This window comes from Hibiscus syriacus, unplaced genomic scaffold (genome assembly GCF_006381635.1).
Source record: "Hibiscus syriacus cultivar Baekdansim isolate YM2019G1 unplaced genomic scaffold, ASM638163v2 tig00110944_pilon, whole genome shotgun sequence".
NCBI lineage: Eukaryota > Viridiplantae > Streptophyta > Magnoliopsida > Malvales > Malvaceae > Hibiscus > Hibiscus syriacus.
Window position 1 is genome coordinate 815,530 of NW_024062925.1, and position 23,876 is coordinate 839,405.

At 35.3% G+C, this 23,876-nt stretch overlaps 2 protein-coding genes across 2 annotated transcripts; both read left to right on the forward strand.

Moving 5' to 3' along the window:
* The first annotated feature begins 9,512 nt into the window (after positions 1-9,512).
* On the forward strand, positions 9,513-10,396 carry LOC120147859 (plant intracellular Ras-group-related LRR protein 3-like). Its single transcript, XM_039161126.1, has 2 exons — positions 9,513-9,691; positions 9,751-10,396. The coding sequence occupies exons 1-2, from the start codon at positions 9,513-9,515 to the stop codon at positions 10,382-10,384; spliced, it is 813 nt and encodes a 270-aa protein (XP_039017057.1). The 3' UTR covers positions 10,385-10,396.
* A 1,040-nt stretch (positions 10,397-11,436) lies between these two features.
* Positions 11,437-11,963, forward strand: LOC120147825. The gene has a single exon (XM_039161112.1). It carries the CDS (start codon positions 11,517-11,519, stop codon positions 11,895-11,897), a length of 381 nt encoding a protein of 126 aa, XP_039017043.1. The 5' UTR covers positions 11,437-11,516; the 3' UTR covers positions 11,898-11,963.
* Positions 11,964-23,876: the final 11,913 nt, after the last annotated feature.

Consider the following 23,876-nt stretch of genomic DNA (forward strand, 5'->3'; position numbering starts at 1 on the left):
GAGCTCGTTTTCCTCCTCCTGATCCGGATATGTGATTAAATGTTTTACTTTGAAATCCAAACTTATTGTTTTAACATTTTGAATATTTTGGAATGTTTGAATTTGTGAATTGATTGATTGTGAATTTGTTTGGATTTATGGATGGTATGAACTTATATGTTTTGTGTGATTTATTCATTATTGCATCATTTACTTCATGTTAAATATATGGCCAATTTTTCCATATCACATTAAATATGAATATTGATTATGAAACTAATGGCTAACGTTTCTCTTGCTTGTGATCTTAGCAGCTTATATTATATATAATCAATTGGCTAACTGATTTCAAAACCTTGTTTAAACTCTTTAAAATGTCTTTTTGATTTAACAAAAAGGGGGAGAAGTGTTAAAGTGTTTTTAAATGATAAATGGGAGAAGTTTTAAAGTAAGGGGGAGTAATTTCAAAACTTGAAATACTTGATTTCAAAATCTTAAAATTACTAAAATGTTTTTGTTATATCAAAAAGGGGGAGATTGTTGAAAACATTTTGATATTTCGATATAACAAATTAAGTTAAATGAATTTTAAGATTTTCCAAATGATTTTCTAAGTATATTCGATAGAATTATTCGAATATCAAAACATTACTCCAAATCTTTCAAAGATCATTTTAATTCTTACTTAAAGTGTAAAATTAAGTTTTAATCTTAAAAACAATTTCAAAATAATTTTACAAAGTATTTCGAACCATTTCAAAGTCAAAAATTCCAGATTGCTTAGAGGGATTCGATTCCTCCCCAAGGGGGTACCGATTCCCCCCTGAACAGTTTGGCTCCAAGATTTCCAGAATGCTCGGAGGGAACCGATTCCCCCATAGGGGGTACCGATTCCCCCCTGTTCAACGGTCGAAATATTTGAATTTTACACTTAGGGAATCGATTCCCTATGAGGGGAACCGATTCCCCCCACGCTCCAAGCTGTTTTATTAATTGTTTTCACACTAAAATGGCTATATGATCTTCACTAATCATCCCCAACGTTCAGAAGTGATTCATGGTGTATTTAAACAAGTTCTGAAGCCCTTGATCAACAAGAAATCATAGAGAAACAAGAGAGAAAGCATCAAACACCAAGTTTGTGCAAATCAAGCCAATTTTCCTTTCAATATTCATTTTGCTTTCAAGAACACCATTTGTGCTCATTTGTAATTATCTTTGAGTGTTCTTTTCTTGTTCTAGAATTGTGCAAACATCTTACCTTGTGAGGTTTTCCTTGTAAGTTTGCAAATTTGTAATATTCTCTTTGGGAAAGAGTGTTCTCAAGAATTGGGGTATATTCTTGAGGGTGTTGTAAGGTTATCTCTTTGGCCTCAAAAGAAAGAACAAATTAGTGAATTTGTTGGAAAATCCTTAGTGTGGATAGCTAAGGTAGTGGACGTAGACTTTGATTGAGAAAGTCGAACCACTCTAAATCACTGTGCAATTACTTTCAATTTTCTGCAAAAGCTTCCACCAAATTTTTAATTTCCAATTCACCCCCCTCTTGGCCAATTCCGTCAATCGATTAACTCAACAAACCTAAACCGAGAGGATATGGAGAATTAGAGCCCGCCCCAAAACCTCATTCCAAACCCTAGGTTGTTTTGTTTCATGCTTTACTTTCTGTTCAAAGTATGTGAACTAGAAATTTATGCGGTTAGGACTTGTTCAAAATCAACTTGCAGGATAGAGATCATGTCCGGGTAGGAATAATAATCATATGGGGTAGATATCATGTAGGGTAGGACTTTTATTTTCATGATTGTTTTGATTATTATCTTTACCTTACTAACTCTTTTCATTTTTTTCTCTCTTTTATTTTTATTTCAATCATCTGTATCATTCAAACGAGGTGTTGATCCACACAAAAAATGTGTTCGTTAACCATAAATAATTTGCATTAATGGACAAAGGGGTTGTAATACAAGAGATAAGAATGCAGGGGTCCGACTATGGTCAGAAAAGACTCAGAAAGAAAAGGAGGACAATCTGCAAGGCAACTATGTGTCATATTCGATCAAGAAGACTGTGGTGCCCACAATCAAATACATCAAAAGTTAACTTTTCAAAAATGGGTTGACAAAGGTGGTAGGGGCAAGACGAGAAAAAGATTACTAACCTCGAGAATCCATTCAAAGACAACAAGAACAAGATGGAAAGTCATTGTCGACAAATTCAATGAACTTCAGATAATCCCTTTGATGGAGGATTTCAATGACGTTTCCGTTATAGAACAGGTTTAGCAAATGATGAAAGCCAGAGATGTAGTCATTCAATACTTCTGGGAACAAGTACAAAAAACAGCTCGTCACTTGCACGATTTAACCAGAGAAGCCGGAGCGGTTCGGCAGGGTATTCGACCGGTGGCAGACGAAGGTAGAAGACTAGTTAACTTGTTTTAGGGTCTAGAGGATTTAGTCTGGATGTACCTTTAAATATGTTTATTGTCTCTTAAAAGATAAAATACTTTTGTCCCAGTAAAGATTATTTATAATAACAGACATGTTTTTGGATCAATGCCTCGAACATTTCATGTATTTTTTGCATTTTGCATCTACATTTCATTTTTAAGTATTTTCATAAACATTAAAATTTATTCATGGACGATTCGATGAAGTAGTCTTAACCACGTGCCACCACATGTAAGCAAGCTTTTAATAATTAAAGAAAAACTGAAATCAGTACAGTGAGAGCTTGATCAGCTGATTGTAAGGCAAAATCTGCCAGGATGATCTGAGAAAAGAATCCACGTCCTAAGGGCTACGATGTTGAAGTTGTGTGCAGTTTCCACATAGGAAGCTTAAGACACTCTCCAAAGAACTATAAGGCACCGAAGCGCAAAACTTGATGGATTCAGGGGTGTGGATAGCCGAAGAAGGGGGCATTGCATATATCATTAGCACTTAGAGGATTGTTTTGTTTGAACAGGACTTTGATCTTTCATGTTTGCTTAATCTTTTAAACGATTGAATTTATGCTACTTTCTAAGGTGGAGCAATTGAACAAATTTTAATCTTTAGTTCTTCAAATATTAAATGAATTAAGGATTCTTTTAATTCTTCAAGAATAATAGATTTTTGACATATGACAAGATTAGACATTTCTTATCCTGTCTCAAACCCCAAAATAAAATACCTTGCTTCTTTACCCAAAATAACTCATGGTCATTACCAAAAAGACCAAAATTTGACATTACATCCTTTTGAATTTTTTTAAACAATACCTTTATCTTTTTGATACACCCATACCTTTCTTTGAGTCAATAAAGTCACACCATTGTCTTTTTAGACTCAAAATTGACATTTTTATACCATTAAAACCCAAGGCATTGAGTTGTTTATTTGAACATGGGCATTCTTCTAAGACACAACTTGGGGCATCTCGCAGGGAGCCTGAACATTGAGACATATTGGGGGCAAGAAGCAGAAAGAAGAATTCACTCGAAATAATTCTACCATGCATTAATTACACTGTTTTCATGTGAATAAAATTAATCCTGAAAATCTATCCCCCTGGGGATACCTCTTCTATGAAAGCTTTCATGTATGAAACGATGAACGGCTTTCTTTCTTTACCCCTTTACAACAGGAGAAAATATATATCTCTTGTGTCCCCTTTTGAGCCTATAGTATTTTTCTTCTGATTCAACCCTAACCAAGGATCACCCTCCACACTAGGGGGCTAGGTGGAGAAAATCTGCTCGCATGAGTGAAGACATTGATTCAGATGAGATACCGAAAGGTGAACCAAATGCCAAGTGTGAAGATTCAATCAGAACAAAAAGAGAAAAAAAGCAAAGAGAAAATAAAAAGAGAAAAAACATTGGAAAATTGAAGAAAAAAGAAGACAAGATGCATATGCAAAGATTCTCTCGATTCAAACGACGCATCGAGATTCAAACTATGAGATTGATCAAGCACAATTATTTCTGAATCACTAAATCACTCCACTCGAAGATCATAGAGCATCAAGAGAGAGAGACATACGAGCAGATTCAAATTGAGCAAGATATGATTGAAGACATCAGAATGAATTGATCATTGGTTCAATTACCCTGAAACACTTGTTTGGACCTATTTATCCTTTTCTTTCATAACCATGAACCATGGCCTACATTAAGTGCCTTAAAAGTCCATTCTAATCATACATGGATTTCTAAACAGAAGAGACTATCTTCATATTTCATCCCGCCCATCAGGATTAATCTTTATTTCCAAAAAACAATGTAATTAATGTATGATAGAGAAAAATAACAAAGGGGGGTTCAAGACGTAAATTCTGAATGAAGTCTTGAAACCAAAGGAGGATTTGAGTTGAAATCCTGAAAAGGCGACTCGAATACAAAAATTGGGCAGCTGAGGCGATCGCACAAATTCCTTGATAAGGCATCGCATAATCCGAACGTGACCATAAAAGCTGGGAATTGGAGAACACTTTCAATAGAAGAGCATGCAAGCTACCCCATCAAACCTTTGATCATCAAATAAACAAAAATGCCAAACTTTTGACCAAACACAATAACCTGAGACTTTTTTATCCTTTCCTTACTTAACCATTTACCAAAAATAGATTTGATCTTGCCACGTGTCAAATAGCTATAATTTATTGAAGGATTAACAATGTAATTAATTCTTTGATATCCAATGAACTCTAGTTTTATGATTTGTCTCAATTGTAAAACCGTGAAAGAGGCAATATTTTCAAAACTTTTGGTTAAACATTTTTCGAAACTCTTTTTTGATATTTTCAGAACTTTGAAAATAAAAAAAACATTTTTTTTTCAAAACAAGACAATCTCTCTAGAGTGGATCATGGTAAATGACATGTGGCTCTCAAACACAAAACTCATGCTTAGAATCAATGCTGAAGCAAGAAATCAGGAACAATGAGGGCATCTTTGAAGATTCAACATCAAATGTTGGGGCATTTTTTTAGATTTAACATCAAATGTTGAGGCATTTTTTGAGATTCAACATCGAATATTGGGGCATCTTTGGGAATTCAACATCCTGATGCAAATTATCAGACTTTTTGAAGGTATTTCCTCCATATGCAGGAACAAGCACACAAAGCACGAGACTCCATCCAGGGGATAAAATAGATCTAATTCATGTTGCATGCATCTTAGACATACTTAAGAGCATCACATTTATCATTTTTTGTATACATAAGTTTTTGCAGCTTTTAGAGTCAAGTTTCAACTTCAAGATGAAGGATGCTCGATTCAAAAACACATGGTGGTTGCTCGACCTCACAGCGAAGGGGCGACTGTCTGACAACAAAACAACTTTCCAGTTTCAGTCAGAGTCAATTTCAACTTCACGGCGAAGGATATTGAACTCGAAGCGACACAATTTGCTCGAGAGTATATTTCAACTTCAAGACGAAGGATATCTAGCTCAAAGTCAAACTTCACAATAAAGGGGTTATCCACGGTTTCAACTTCACGACGAAGGGAATCGTGTCCACCCGCAACATACAATACTCCACGGTTTCAACTTCACGACGAAAGATATCCAAGTCAAGGCTCAACTTCACGACAAAGGCCATCTGCGATGTCAACTCCACGACGGAGGATATCGTGTCATTTGAGGCTCAACTTCATGACGAATGGGCTTCCTAATTTCAGAGCCAATTTCAACTTCACAGCGAAGAATATTGGACTCGAGATAACACAAGTTCAACTTCACAGTGAAGGGACGGCTGGTTGTCAACAAACAATTTTTCAGTTTCAAAACCAATTTCAACTTCACAGTGATGGATATTGGACTCGAGACAACACAAGTTCAACTTCACATCAAAGTGATGACTGGTTGTCAACAAACAATTTCCCAGTTCCAGAGCCAATTTCAACTTCATGGCGGAGGATATTGGACTTAGAACAATACAACTTACATGGATTTCAACTTCATGACGAATGATATCCAATTCCAAGGCTCTACTTCACAACGAAGGGGCCATCCACGGTTTCAACTTCACGACGAAGGGAATCGTGCTCACCATTGTCTCTCTTGAGACAGTTTCCAAGTTTTATCTCTCTTGAGACAGTTTCCCTTGAAACAAAATATTTGAATATCTTTTCCTTGAAACAAATTTCGTCTCCTTTGAGACATTTTCTTTTGGAACTAAGTTTTGTCTCTCTTGAGATAGTTTCTCTGGAAACATAAACATTGAAAACATTTCCCTTGAAATGAATTTTGTCTCTCTTGAGATAGTTTCCCTTGAGACAGTTTCTCTTGAAGCATATTTTGTCTCCCTTTAGGCAGTTTCTCTTGAAGCATAAACTTTGAAAATGTTTCCCTTGAAACACAAAATATTTGAATCAGTTCCCCTTGAAACAAGTTTTGAGAGAGTTTCCCTTGAAACTTCAATCTTTGAATACAATTTCTCTTGAAACACAAAAAAAACCTTTGAAATTGTTTCTCTTGAAACACAAAAAAAAACCTTTGAAGATGTTTCTTTTGAAACACCAAACCCTCAAGTTCGATTACATTCAGCTTTGAGGGCACATCATTTACAGCATAACTCAAGGCTAGAAGGGTTATCTGCCAACCAAAGACCTTCGAGTTCGACTACGCTCAGCTCCAAGGCACATCATTTACAGCATAGCTCAAGGAAAGAATGACAATCTGTCAATAAAATTATTGAGTTCGATTCCATTCAGCTATATGTCAACGAATACTTTTCGAGTTCGGTTTCATTCAGCTCGATGGCATATCAACCACATTGTGGAGTCAAGAGATTACTTTCCAGTCGAATTTTTAGCCAAGGTCTTTAAACCGAGAAGAAGACCAAAGTGGACTACAACGAGAAGCCACATTCTGATTCAAGTCATTTCAAGATGGACTCGACTTCGCGACGGAGGAGCCATCCGCAATTCAATTCGACATGGAGTTATTCTTCAACTCCACTGAACGAAAATTTGTGTCTTTTTATCTTTGTCCTATTTTTCGTTCCACGAAAAAGGACAAAGAGGGGCAGCTGTAGACACCCATTTTCTTAAAAGATAGAACTAGCAAGAGTTCCTCTCCTATGAGGACTCTTCCACCACCATATCTTTTAAAGCAACAACCACACCAACAAACGTGCAATAACCGAGCAAAGAGTCTAGTCGCATTAGGATTCTATTGTTAATATGATTCTAAAAATAGTTAGTTTTTTTCACTATAAATACATGTAATCCTCCCCATTTGTAACACATGATTTACATACAAGATACAGAGGAAAGCACGAAAAAAATACAAAGGCAAAGCTATTGTAAACGATTCGAAAAGAAAATAAAAGGTAGCATCTTTTTTACATTGATTCGTTCATTTCTCGCATGTGCATGTTATTTTTCTTGAGATTTGGTTTGAATAACCCAAAGCGTGGGTTGCGCCGATGACCAAAAAGGGGTGGGGTTTTGAAGTTTCGAACCTAGATCTACTCTCGAGGCATGTTCATTTTTTTAAAGTAGTTAATATTCCCTCTAAGTCAATCTTAATATTTAATTTACCATGAAATTTACCCTTTAATTTTACTTTTATATTAATTTCATCCCCTATATATATATTTTTAATTATATTTTTTTATTTATTTACTATATTCCTCTTTTTTATTTATATTATATTATTTTTATTATATATATCTTATATCATTATATATATATATATACGTATTAATTTTTCTCTATTTACTATGTATATATTTTTTCTTAACATTATATTTTTTATATATATTTTCTTAATATTATATATTTTATTTATTTATTTATATATATTATATTTTTACTTTATTTTATTTTTTCTATTATTTTTTTCTTAATATCATGTATATCTTTATTTTTATTTGTTTTACTTAGTATTATATATTTATTATTTTTATTTGTTTTAGTAAATACTACTTTATATGTACACATTATTTTTATTCCTTTTTAATTCCTTTTACATTTTTTTATTTTTTTACTTCATTAATTTTTTTCTCTTTATTTGTATCTTTGTTTTTTAACATTTTATTCATTTTGTTTATTTTTATTATTTTTTATGTGTTTTGTTATTTTCCATTTTTTCTTGTTTTATTTATTATTCTCACGTTTGCACACTTGCTATCCTAATTCGATTTTATACTCCGTTACGAATCTAACGTTTTTATCTTTTAAGGGTATTCAAATCAATCAATTGTAAATAATTTGAATCGGGTCTGTTAAATTTTAATTTAAATTTCGAATTTTCGCAACTAAGACAACCGGCAAAATTAATTGGTACCGAAAGGGCGGTTCAAGGATGCTAATCCTTCCTTGACCGTAACCGACTCCCGAACCCGACACATTTCTGGTAAAAACGCAGATCAGGTAAGATGGTGTCCGACCCACCTAAATTCGTTTTAAAATGGTCGGTGGTGACTCCAATCCACATTTTTCAAGTCGAATCCCAATTCCGGGACCCAACCGAAAGACGGTTACGACACTATAATTGCTTGAAAAATAAACTTGAGAAATTGGTCTGTCTAATGAATCATTGGCCTGAGAATGCAAATCGTTTAGTGGAGCGTGCGTGGATTAGGAGCAGAGGCTTGAGAATTCGTGCAAAGAGTTGAAAGCGATTTTGGCTTCATCAAATTTAGATACGGTTCTGGAAAATATTTTTACGCCTTGTGAAAGACGGGGACAGGTGATTATTTGGAATAATTTTGGCGTTGTTGAGAGGGTCAGGGCATTCGAGATGGATAATTGGTGGAGATGTCAATGCTAAAAGATGTAGGATTGACCGAAGCAATTCTCTATTAGGTTTAGTTGAATTTAAGAATTTAATTATTTTTATTGAACGATGCAATTTAGAAGTTGTGGAGGCTTAGTGTAGAAGTTTATGAGAAGGCTTCGATTTGGTTGAAAGAAGTTGGCAAATCTGGAAAGTAATGAGATTAATAGGTGGATGGGGTCTAATCTTTTTAGATGGCACTTAAGAAATGGAATGACGCTGAGGATTCTTCAAACTTATATTTTGGGTGCAACTTTGTAATATTCTTCTGGATTCGCATACGCTATTGGTGGAATATCAATTAAAATTTGGTGAATAAAGTTGATGATTACTTTGAGTTTTGTATCTCAGATTCGTTTTTAGGAGTGACAAAAAGGCTTATCTCGGTAGCGACTGCCCTTTGGAGTGCTTGTTAGAAATGATAAAGGTTTTTAGTCAATTAGAGATGTAGGAATGGTGGGTGACTATGTTTTCAGATTGGGCTTATCAACATTGAAGAAATGTGATTTGTGTTGTTGATGGTTAAGATTTACGAGGATGAGCCGGAGAATTCCGACGAAGCTAATGCGGAGCTCGCTAGGATATTGCAGGAAGCGGAAGGAAATCCACCGGAAATAATAGATTTATCCGAGTGGAAGCTCCGGAGTTTGGGAATATAAGTAGCTTGCTTTTGCTTAATCTTTCCTCTAACGAGCTTAAGGCATATGTTGCCTTTTTCTTTCTGTATGAACTTTCCTTTCATCTGACTCACCTATTATGAGAAAACAGATTATTCCCGAGTCGATCGCTCGATTAGAAAAACTGGAAGAGCTTAATCTTTCTTCAAATCTTCTGGAATCACTACCGGAACCGATTGGAATGCTTCGGAACTTGAAGAGCTTGAACGTTTCTGGAAATAAACTGAATGCATTACCTGATACCATTTGTCTTTGCAGGTAATTTTAATTTTATTGTTAAAATCAAACATTGTTTTTGAACATCACCATGAATTCAGATCTTTGATAGAATTCGATGTCAGCTTCAATTCCCTGTCATGCTTGCCAACTCATCTCGGCAGATACTTAGGAAATCTACGGAGGCTTTCGATTCATTTGAACAAGATCCAATCCCTGCCGGCTTCCATCGGTGATATGAGTGCTTTGTGTTTCGTCGATGCTCACATGAATGAACTTTCTGGCCTTCCCGATGAGATCGGGAGATTGACGAATCTTGAGATCCTCAATTTGAGCAGTAATTTCACTAATTTGTCGCAACTTCCAAACATGATCGGTGGATTGATCAACCTTAAAGAGCTTGATCTCAGCCACAACCAGATTCAGGCTCTCCCCTATACACTCGGCCGTCTCGACAAGCTTACGAAACTCAATTTGGAACACAATCCTCTCGACATTCCGCCTCCGGAAGTGATAAACGAAGGTGTCGAGGCGATCAAGACTTTCATGCACGACTTACCTGTTGAGGAAGAAAGAAAGAGCAGCCTAGAGGGAAATGATCAGACACAGACCGGGTGGTTGATGCGCGGTGGCTCGTGGTTGTTGAATTCGGCTTCGTTCGTCGGCGGAAGCATCTCGGGCTACCTTATGGGAGGTGCTCCCAAGAACGCCGCCTATCTTGAGGAAGCACTATGATTTCGTAGTCCATATTTAATGTTCAGTAGAAACAAATGTAAAAGTCTCGTGATACTTTGATAAAATGAAACAAGAACAAGTGAAATGGTATATTTCTCGGATAGGATTTACCAAAAATTTAACCTATTCGGCCTCCTTACTTGTGATGTCTAGACTTCCAATGTCAAGCATTCAACGAGTAAGAAAACTGGAAAAATAAATGCATCTAGTTGTGTATTTGGACTGCTTCAAAGCGTATAAATCGAGACAAATACTTGTTCAAAGCAAACGTGATCGATTATTTAAGTTAGTCCAATAAGAAATTTATTTCCAACTACTAATCCATAAAATTATTTTAGATCTGTATTTAATACATGTTGTAATATCATAACGATTATTGACAAACAAATAAATATGATTGAAAAAAGAACAAAAAAAATCAAAATTTACGTAAAAAAACTAAAAAGAAAAAACCAACCACGACAGAGAAAACTAATTTTACTAATATAAAAGAAAAAAATATAAGAAGAACAAAAGATACCAAAATTTTCGTAAAAAAACCTAAACAGAAAAAACCAACTACACATAGAAAACTAATTTTACTAATATAAAAAAAAATACAAGACGTTGATGAAAGAAAATTTTGATATCTAAAATATAAATCTATCTTAATAAAATTATCTAATTTTAATTAAATTAAAATTCTTCATTTTAAAAATTAAATATTAATTAATTTAAATCACTTTAAATTAAAGTCAAACTTTAACAAAAATGTAATTTAACAATAAACTGAAAAGAACATTAGACACCACGATTTCCCATTTACACGCCATCCACAATCATTTCCCATGTCTCGAAAGTCATAACCATTCTATCTACCGACTTCCATTATTATAATTATATTCGATCATCTTATAGTGGCCTATTTATGGTTTTAGTCCTTCTACCATGATTAATTCTTAAATTTCATCATAATAAAGGGACTAAATACATAATTATAATTTCTTTGTGCTACTACCCCACAAAAAAAATCTTTTTTCTCCCCTTTCCTTTCAACAATATCAAAAGGAAATTCAACTACCAAAACAAACCCTCCACCAAGCCACCGATTTCCTTAAAGAATTCTCTCATCTGAGTCTTCCATCAAACTTCAATGGAAGATTACGGCAGATCAAGATCGTACGGTAATGGAATGATGCAGCTGGAATTCTACCAGGAGGCACCACCACCAATTTCAGGTTCCTATGAGCTCAGGTCATATAGTGTTTCCTATGCACAGTCCCAGATGGCGGCTAATGGCTATAATAATATTGGAAACAGCAACAGGGACTTGAAGTTGAAGAAAGCGAAGAGCACTTCTGGTTCAGCTTCTTCGAAATCATGGAGCTTTGCATCTGACCCAGAGTTTCAAAGGAAGAAAAGGGTTGCTAGCTACAAGATGTATAGTGTTGAAGGTAAGGTCAAAGGGTCCTTGAGGAGGAGCTTTAGGTGGCTTAAAGATAAGTACACACAAGTTGTCTATGGCTGGTGGTAATTCTTGCAGTTTGGTTGAATCCTTTTCCTTTTTATATTTTATCTTGCTTGTATCCAAGGTATTTGTTGGGGTGGGGGGGGGGGAAGAAACAAAGTTCTAGTTTTAAAAGGAGGATTTTTTGTTGATGATTGATGTGGTTTACCACATGTGGAGTAACATGATTGTAAGTTTGGTTAATTCTGCTGTATTACCAGAGAGGAAAAAGCTTTCTGGGTGTATCTTTACGTGTTAAAATCCTTTTAAATTCTTGATGTTCTTAGTTTTATTGTAGTCTTTATTTTTTTTTAATATGGGTAAGTACAAGACAGTCTATCAACCTCTTCAGATTGAACTATCATTCTCTATGCTTGAATCCGATTCTTTTAAAATGACAGTAATTCCTTTATCAAGGAGACCATTTAGTTTGTGCGTAGTCTTTATTCACTAGGGGAAAGGAGGTATTTGAGTAGCTTAAACAATAATAATAGTGAGCATTTGATGATGGATATTGTTCCTAGAGAATAAATCTCCCTTGAACCTTATTGATCTGTTTGAACTTCTGGGTATTTACTAGTGATATAGTTCTTGTACCGTTAAAATTCTGGTTGACATAAGATTCCGTGTTCAAGTCTCGTGATCAAAGAAAACAACCTATCTTATAGGGTACAGCACTTGTAACTTAAGTATTGTGTAGGGATATTCCAAATGCCATCAATCTCAATCATATTCATTGAATTTCTTCCATGGTTGTGAAGGACATTTGTGTATCAGTGTATGTTACTCATTGGCATTTAATGCTCTTGTTGCAGAAACCCTGTAGTACATATAGTTGATTTCGATCTTCTGGTTTGATTTTCATAATGGTTTGCTTCTAAAATTAGTAAGACTGTAAGTGAATTGAAGGCAAATTTTGACAGAAAATACTGATTATTTTATCCTCGGTGTCATGTCGAATGATGCTGACTGCAATGGGAATCGACATTAGTATGCAATAGAAATTGGCATTATCGAATGTACCATCACTTGAATCATTTTGCCTTCTGCTCTGCCGTTTAATCTCCTTTTTGTCCATGCGGAACTGTTGCGTGCTTGAATCATACAAATCATTCTCTAATTTAATTATTTTATCAGTTTTTTTGGGGGGGGGGGGGGGGGATGTCAAATGAAAGGAGGGTCCCCATAGTCCTTCCGAAGGGTACCCCAACCCGAAACCTCTGCAAGTCACTCATAGAATGTCTGGTAAACAGATGATGGCTTTTGGGTTGTTGCAGCAAACCATTTAGGAACAGGCAATGGAGAGAAGAAGATGGACCCTGGGGCCAACCAACAACCAAGGTCCACCATTACTGAAATGAATGTTCCATAAGCAAAAACAATAACCCATTATCGAGAATCGAACCAGGCAATAATGGGCTATTCCCTATGAAGTGGAGAAATATAAAAGTGGTAACTGAGATGAATGTTTGCTTGGGCACTAAGGAATAGCTCTCTTTAGATATTAGACCTAAAGATGACCCCATGGCCTTATGGTCGATCATTATTGTAGAAAAACATTGTCAAAAGATGTATGAATCAGCTGTCAAACAAGCAATTTTACCCTATGCCCCATTCCCTTCGGTAAATGTAAATGAGTTTCGACTTTAGTTTCCCTCTCCTTAAAGAAATGCCTTATAAAGCAAGATTTTGCCTTTAAATACCTACAACTATCACCAAGATACCCAGGTAATCTTTAAAGTTAACACAAATTCAGGTCCTTGATGTCCCAAGCAAAGGCATGGTGGGGGGACGTCGCACCGTACCTTATAGAAGAATCTGCAATAAACTTATTGCATTACAAAGTAGTTTTGTCTTCAAAATGCAGTAATAGTTTTAGTAATAGCATAATATGACTGCAAAATGATATCCAATGGCAACTTGGTTGGCCATAAATCAGTGCATGTCTGTGAAAAACAGCTAAGATGATTTAATATAATCAAATCCCATTGTTATGGTGATAAAAATACATGGTAAATGACCAACATGTGGCCCATTCCAAGAGAATTATGTCTTTCATAACTCGATGATTATGCATCACATCAGAAACAAAAAGAAGGGGAAACCTACCAGCAATGCTTCACTGTGCATTTAGTTGATTGGGATATTTGTCGAGTTTCTCCATCTGCAAGCTTTCATGAGGAGCCACATGTTCGTTGCAAAGTTTGTATAGCTGCAAAAATTAAGTTACAAATTTTAGATAATCGTAATCCAAGGCCTAGGCAGATAACTATAACAAGTACACCTCGTTTCGCTATGTGTTTCTCGGAAAGTTTCGAATTGTTATGATTGGTTGTGTCATAATCATTTTTTTTAAAAAACAATTAAATATTATTTAAAAAAAAACAGATATGATTTTTATTTGGAAAAATTGAGGATTTTGAATTAATTAGAATTAAGTTTGATGGAAGTCGTCATCGACCTTTGGTTTATGTAGGTCGAATACCTAAAAACGTTTTTTAAAAATAATTTTAAGAAAAATCATTTTTAGACAAAATTTGGCATGTTTTACCAAAGATTCGATTAAAACGGGTTCGGGAGTCGGTTATGTGTGGGGTAGGATAAGCACCCAAACAGCGCCAAAAAATTGGTACTGAATCGCTTACACGTTGTCTTAAATGTTGGAAATCATAAATTGGATATAAAGTTAAATTGAGACTCATTTATTAAAATTTGATTAATTTGCTTAGAATTAACTATTTAAAGAAAATCTTTTAACTCAATCAGAAATCTTGAAATTTGCAATCCTCCGTCCGGAAAGCTATTTCAACCATTTCTCATTTGTAAAATAATATTCTACCTTCGATTATGTAAAAAATGTGAATCGAATATAAATAAAAAACGATGTTTACATACAACAAAATAAATTGATTAACTAAAAACGTGAATTGAATACAAATTAAAGAAATTTGAAATTTACATTCACATAAAATAAAACAAATTGTCACTTAAAATAACACACATTACATCATTTGAACAAATTAATTAGTAAAATATATCCGACTTATTTCAAGTTCCCATGTCGTTAAAATGACGTACCGGATCGCACCACTTCGACCAAGTGGTACTTTCCACGCTCATTCTACGCATACGTGTTCTTGAAAATAAAATCGAATATTTCATACATACATAAAAAATATAATGGAAATAAATGTAATTGAAAATACAAATATTTACATTAAATGGAACTAAACACACTATTTACATAGTACAAATAACCAAATAATATGCAAAATACATTCATACATAAATGAATAAAATAAAAATAAGTGAACATTACACACCAAAATGAAATCATCAAAATATAAGTATTTACAGAACTAAAATAAAATTAACAGAAATTTAAAGGGCTAAATTAGCAAAACCAAAATTTATGAGACTAAAATAGAAAAAACAGAAGCTTAAGGAACTAAAATAGCAATAACAGAAAGTTAAAGGGTTGAATAGTAACAACAGAAACTTAAAGGATTAAACTGGTAAACTGGAAAGACCTAATAAACAAATATGAACAAATCAGAGCCCCAATAATCAATTTAAAATAAATACAAGTACCATAAACAAAATAACCCACAAATCATATACAGGACTAAAATAAAATAAACCATAAACCTAAAGGATCAAACAATAATTAAACCAACTGCCAAAAAGTGACTAAAATAGAATATTTACAAATGTCATGACCAAATTCAAACATCCACAAAATACATAACACACCAAAATCGGTGACCAAAAATGAAATAATAAAACATATCTTGATTAAGTATAAATAACATTAAAGTACAATGACCTCAGTATAAATATATACATACACATATTTAAAGGCTAATAAGGACTAGATTGCAACATATACAAAACGAAAGCTAGAATTAAAAGAAAATAAAGTTATATTAATGACTAAAATAGAATGTTACAAAATACAAAGGACCTTTATGGAGAATATCCAGGCACAAAAATGCTCACCAGGTCCCCCTTAAAACGGCGTCGTTCGATGGTCTCTATAAAGTTAGAAAACACGCCCAAATATCCCTCAGCCTCATTTGCTTCTCTTCCTCATGCGTGAAGGAGAGAGAAAAAGAGAGAGCTCCCGAGAGCTCTCTTCGGAGTCCAAGGAGTCCAAGGATTCCCAGAATTCGGCAAGAGTCCGCCGCGTTAGCTGTCGCTGGCCGACAATGACCGCCGTTCATCGACGCCGAAGAAGAGATAGAAGGGCACTATTCGAAGCGCCCTTTCGCCCTAGCCACGGATCCAGAGTTCATTTTCCCTAAAAAGGGCTCAAAATCCACGTATCTATGAAGAACTCTTCGTATTCTTCGACTCTGACGACCCCTAGTGCTCACGAGATTCGATCAGGAGGTAAGCCACTGACCTTCTATCCCTATATCTCCCCGAATCTCTTGATATTTTTCCATCTCTCTCCTTTTTCAAACCCGAATAGTTCTCTCCCCTATCATCTCTTTTTTTTTCTCTTTTTATGTTGATCTCTGTGATTGGCTTGGTGATTAATGTTGCTACCGAGAAGATAAGCTTCTGCCAGAGCTAGATTCACACTGGGATATCATTTAGATTGCTTCAGATTTCTTTTCATTTCTTTATTGGGTTTTTCTCTGATTTTGTTGACTAATGGGGTCTCGGTCACTGTAGGTTGTCACTGTTGGTGACAACATCGGGCGGGACGTTCAGCGGCTCGAGAAGCAATCAACTTGAGCGGCGGCTGGAGTGATGGACGATGTTGGAAAGCCAAGAGGCGGCGGCAGCTGGTAGCCATTAGGGTAAAACCCTATTTTCGGGGTGATCTGGACTGTTGGGATTCTGGGCCTAGATCTCGGGTTGGTTCGAGTCTAAAACTGGGTTTACTGGGTTGGGTTGAGTTGTAGTGGGTTGTTGGGTTGATGGGCTTCGTGTATGTTTGTGACTTGAGTCACTGGTTGGCTTGTAATGTGCCTGCAAAAGATGTTGTAAACATAAATAATAATAATAATAAAATAACGATAATAATAATAATTAATTATAATATTATTGGTAGTGTAACACCCCAACCCGTACCCGACCCGGATACGAGTCCGAGATGTCACATTGACTTTTTAAAACAATTTTCTTACAAAATAACAGAACATTTAACTCATATTAAGAAAATATGATAATATATTATTGAATTATGCTCGTTATAACCAATTTAAGAAAATATACATTACGTGCCCTAAGAAAATTACTTCATTTAGCCAAAATTCACATTTGGACAATTTAGCATAAAGCTTCTTATCCCTGAGAATTTGCAAAACTATTCTCAGATTTACGCCATGCTCTTCTTGAGATTTCGAATACACTAATATGTCATCAATAAAAACAACAACAAACTGGTCCAAATAGGGCTAAAAAATTCTATTCATGAAGTCCATGAAAGCAGTAGGTGCATTTGTCACTCCAAATGGCATCACGATGAATCCATAATGTCCATATCTCGTTCGAAAAGTTGTCTTTGGAGTATCTTTATCTTGAATCTTTAATTGATGATAACCCGAACGTAGATCAATCTTTGAGAACACTGAAGCTTCTTTTAATTGATCAAATAAATCGTCAATTCGGGGGAGTGGATACTTGTTCTTGATGGTCACCTTATTAAGCTGCCTATAATCAATGCAAAGATGCATTGAACCATCTTTCTTTTTAACAAATAACATTGGAGCTCCCCAAGGCGAGACACTTGGTCGAATAAATCCCTTCTCTAGCAACTCTTGTAACTGTATCTTTAATTCTTGCAACTCTTTTGGAGCCATTCTGTATGGAGCCATGGCAATAGGTGCAGTTCCAGGCATTATTTCAATCTGGAATTCTACCTCTTTGTCTGGAGGTAAACCCGGTAATTCTGCAGGAAATACATCAGAAAATTCTCTGACTATGGGAATTTCTTCTATTCTTTTCTCCTAAGTTCTAACATCCAACACATTAGTAATAAACGCTTGACATCCCTGTAGTAGTAATTTCTTTGTCGTCATCACTGAAATTACATTTGCCAATGGATTCCACCCTTCACTAAACACCACGACTTCTACCCCTTCCGAACTTCTCAACGTTACTCTTTTCAGTCTTCAATCGACATTATCGTAATAATGATATAGCCAATCCATTCCCAGTATCACTTCAAATTCGTCAAAGGGTAGTTCCATTAAATTAGCAGGAAATTCCATTCCCTGAATTCTTATAGGACATCCCTTACAGACCTTATTTACCCGAGCACTATGCCCTAAAGGATTAGTTACTATCACCTCATTACTCTTAGCTTCTAATGGAATTCTCAATTCCTTTACTAATTTACTAGTAATATAAGAATAATTGGAACCCGAATCAATCAACACCAATACTAATTTATTATACAACTGGAAAGTACATGCTACAATATCGGGATCATCACGGTCGTCACTTGTCTTTAAATTGTATACTCGTGCAGTGGAGCGAATTTTAGGTTGTGTAGAGGATTCAGATTGATTCCTCCCCTACCTCTTCCTCGTCCTCGCTGTGAGGTAGAAACATTTCTTTCAGATGGTGCAGACTCACCCACCATTAATGGGCAATCTCGAATAAAATGTATGGCATCTCCGCATCGAAAACAGACTCCAGAAGCCATTCGATAATTTCCAAAATGATTCTTCCCATAATGCTGACATTGTCTCGCTTGACCTTGAGTATCTCTCCCAATACCGGATCCCACTGATTACGTCTGTCTAGCTCTCATCTGACTTGCTCCTCTTACTGAGGATGCAATTGATTCCGATCTAGCTTGAGGTCAGAATCTTGAATATCTTCCTCTTTTTGGTGGTGTTGTGCTTGAAGAAGAACCAGTCCTCTTAGATGTCTGAACTCTTGAATCCCTAAATCTCTCATTCTGAGCTCTCTCAAGAGCTTTAGCACGATTAATCACCTCTTGGAACGAGGACAAGTTCAGTACTATTAACATCTCTTTCAATCTAGGGTGTAAGCCCTCCACAAACCATTCACAAGCATCTTTCTCCGTAGTCACAAGCTCCGAAGCAAATCGAGTCAACTTATTAAATTCACATTCATATTCATATACAGAGCGATTCATCTGCTTGAAATTCATAAACTCCTGCTTCATTTTCCGAATAAACTGGTCTCCAATATACTTATGCTTAAATTCTTCCAAGAACAGAGACAAAGTTACTTGATCACTTGACATTCTCATGGTGACATTCGTCCACCATATTCTAGCTTGTCCTCTAAGTAAAGACACAGTTCCATCCAATTTCTCCACGTCGGAACAGTGGAGACCATCTAACATTATTTTCAAATCATTTAACCAAAAATCCGCTACAACCAGACCTTCTTCAGCTTCTCCCTTAAATTTGGAAGCTCTCAATCCTCTCAAATCCTTTTCTACATTTACTCTGGGAGTTGATGGAGCAGGAGGTTGGAAATGTGTCAATACTGCATATAATGTTCTAAAGAACACATCTTAATCAGCTACAGACACTCCAGAAGGTGTCTGTTCTTCACCTTGCCTGGCCAGGGTAGGTGAATTACTGCTTTCAGTGGGCCGATCATCTCCCGCTTCACTTCTAGAACTATCATGTCCGGACATCTATTTAAGACACAACCATATCATTCTATTAGCAAAACATCATACTCCATACTACACCAGATCAGAAGTTTTCACTATTTTGTTTGCATGTATACATTATAAAACACTTTAGACTTCGATTTATACCGAGAATCGACTAAACCTTAGCTCTGATGCCATTAAATGTAACACCCTAACCCGTACCCGACCCGGATACGAGTCCGAGATGTCACATTGACTTTTTAAAACAATTTTCTTACAAAATTTTTTTTAACACATATTAAGAAAATATGATAATATATTATTGAATTATGCTCGTTATAACCAATTTAAGAAAATATACATTTTATAAACAGTAAAATACGTTATGAACAGTACGGTGAACAGTGTTACAGTGCCGTGAACAGTGCTACAGTGCATCGATGCATTACTACAGTGCATCGATGCATAAAAACTTCAAATACAAATTATGTATCGATGCACTGCTACAGTGATTTCGTAAAACTTACATAAAACTCGTAAAAAATTTAACCGTTCATTACTTTGCATTTATTTTTACATAAATACGTTTAAAACATTACAAAAACTCGATCAGAGCATAAATACTTAATTTACCGACTTTGTTTACATGCCAACCTATTTTCACATAATAAGACATACTATTTAATCTACTTCTGATCTGACCTTCAAGTGGAGTTATGTTGTTCTGCTGAGCTTATAATAGATCTCTCTGCTTTTCGGTACCTATGTGTAAAACACTTACACGCTAAGTTATCGACTTAGTGAGGCATTATAATAATAATTAAATATAATAATGATGCCATAATAAGATGAAATGTAATGAAATCATCTATGCAATCCATGTAACAAGTTCAAAAGGTTCAATAGCCCATGATACAATACTGAGAACCCGAGGTATGTGAGTATTGTGAGGTTGTGCACTATGTTTTCACCACAGCTCGTATAAATTTGCACCGAAGTGCCACGTAGAATTTATCTCGAATGACAGCATAGAAATGCACCGAAGTGCCACGTAGAATTGCACCGTAGTGACATATAATATGTCCCTAAGGACCACATAAAAATTCCTTAAGAATCATATACATATACCAATGATCAAATAGGTGTCTCAAAAGACCTCATACATGTTCCAAAGAATACATATATGTCCCGAAGGACCGCGTAGACCCTCCACTCTTGGCATGCCAACTATACATATAGTTCTCATCTACATAACATGGGCTTTCACAGTTCACATAGTTCATATCGCGTAGACATATTATTTCCATACCTTTATCACATAGACATATCATTTCCATACCTTTATCACATAGCTCATATAACTTTTCCTGTATATTCATGTCACATAATACATATAATATGAATTCATGTCATGTATCATAATATGGAATGTGATTATGTGTCAAAATATTGAATCTAGACTTATCACAAGTCTAGAACTGAATATACTACTATATTCATGCTATGCATATGCACTCACCTATATTTCCTTGCCTTTTCCTCGATCGATCTTACTTGTCACTTGTTCCAGAACTTGTTTAGGCTCGATATCTATAGAATTATAATTTTCAAGACCATTATAAAAAGCCTAAACCTTATCATTCGATACTAATAACTTGAACTAATTTAATGAACCCAAAATTCAATTTTCCTTTAGGGTTGTACCGATGCACTATGGATGCATCGATACCAAATTTAGGTTCAAAATTCCCATGCATCGATGCACCGCTTAATGCATCGATGCACCTTCAAATTTGGTCTTAGTGCATCAGTGCTCATTCTTAATGCATCGATGCACATGTCAATAATAAACTAGTTTCACCCGAAAATCCCACAACTTTTCATTAAATTTCCTTATATAAAACTCCTTTCATACTACTAAACTCAACTACAACCATTTTAATTAACTTTTATCATTCCAACCCTTTAGAAATTCCCATATATCATTCAAATTCTTAAAACTAAGAAGCATACTAAAATTTCCATGTAATACAAACTTGTTTCTAACACTTATAACTTATTATTCACACCCATGACAAGTCAAATTCAACTTCTAAAACCATTTATACATCCTTATTCAAAATTTCACTAATCCACTTCATATCTTTAATCCTCCATAACTTACAAATCTTTGAGTTTTTTATGATCTTTTTCATCTTCATCATCTTTCCTAAAGCTTCATGAATCAAACCCATGCTTTAATTTGAAGGATTAACCAAAAGAAATCAAACTTACCTTATCTTAGCTTTGGTTTCACGTTGGAGAAGAGAAGAAGATGAAGATGGGAGAAATGTCTGGAAGCTTAATTTCCTAACATATGCTCCACATGGGTATTATAATACCCACTATCAAATTTTTAATTATTTTCCTGGTTTAAAGACCCATTTACCCTTTTAATTCTCTTTCATTTGTTAATTAATCCTACATCAACATCTTTCATTTAAATCCTTAACTTTTCAATTTATTTAATCTGGTCATTGAATTTTAAAATTTCACACTTTGGTCACTAACCTAGTATTGAGGATGTTACAGGTAGACCCGGACAAAAACGGGTGTCTACAACTGCCACTCTTTGCACATTCTTGTGTTAACAAGAATAGGGCAAAGACGAAAAAGACAACTAGTTTTTTTTCCCCGATTCTCATTTTTTTATTTTTTCTAAAATTTGACAGTGTTTGATTTTGGACGACATGACTCATACGTGATGAAGAGTTCTGGTCATCTAAGGGGATGACATGGTTTCTACGCGATGAGGACGACATGCCATCTTTAAGGGGTGATAACATGGTTCCTCTGTGATGAGGACAGCTGGTTATCTGGGGTGACATGGCTTCTACGTGATGAGGAGGTCTAGTCGGGGGATGGCATGGTTCCTACGTGATGAGAACGGCAAGCCATCTTTAGGAATGGTGATAACATGGTTCCTATGTGATTAGGACGGTCGTTATCTGGGGTGACACGTCTCTTACGTGATGAGGAGATTTGGTCGGGGATGACACGATTCCTACGTGATGAGGACAGTAGGCCATCTTTAGGAATGATAACATGGTTCCTACGTGATGAGGATGGTTGGTTATCTAGGAGTGACACGGCTCCTACATGATAAGGAGGTTTGGTCAGTGGATGACACGGTTCCTACACCATGAGGATGGCAGGCCATCTTTAGGGATAATGTCTCAAGAGAGACTCACTCAAAGATGATACTTCAAGAGAAGCTGTAACACACCCAACCAGTACCCGACCCAGATACGAATCTGATGTCTCACATTGACTTCTCAAAACTTTTACTTTTACAAAAGCTTAAGGAAATTTAAACTTATATTAAATAAACCGAATAATTTACATAAATTCAATATAAAAAGTTTACAAACGGACCAGAGCATATACACTTAAACCTTTAATTACATGCCAACACTGATGACTATAACAAAAGAACATACTGTTTAAGTTGCTTCTGATCTGATATCTGAAGGAGTGATGCTATCCCAGCTGCCCACTCTTGCTCATTTGATTCCTCGATCCAACGTGTGAAACACTCACACGCTAAGTCATCGACTTAGTGAGACATATAAACAAATAATATCAATTATAACTATTTAACGATGCATGTACATTTCCTATAACAAAATGTTGATATGCACATACACCATCCTTATCATTTTTAAAACTCTTATCATTAGTCCTTATAATCATATATTCTTATATTAGCATTCTTAACCATCATATGACTCAATTACCCAAACAATACACACAATATTACATATATCCGGTAATACTTTTTCACATAATAAAACATATACATCATATACAATATATTTGTTTCTTCTCTTTATTAGCCCATGTATACGTCTGAGAACTAAAGATATGTGAGTACAATGAGGTTGTGCACATATACTGTCACCACAGCTCGGATAATTCCCAGTAGGGGCACATAGATTTTATCTCGAAGGACCACATAGATGTCCTGAAGGACCACATAGATGTCCCGAATGACCACTCTATAAGGATCACATATATATTCCAAAGGACCTAATATGTGTCCCGAAGAACCGCATATATGTTCCAAATGATTGCAAATATATCCCGAAGGACTACATAGAACTCTTAACTCTTGGCATGCCAACTATACCCCTAGCTCTCATATCACATTACATGGGCATTATCATTTTTGTTTGTCACATATACACATTCATATCACATAGGCATATAAGCTTATAGCTTCATATCACATATATCATGTAATATTCTCGTAAAGTCTCATATCTCATTATCATATATATATTATATCACATATTCTTGTATTCATATAGACATATATTCACATAGATCACTTTCACATATCTCTTGTCAAATGTCTTATCTCTTATGATCAT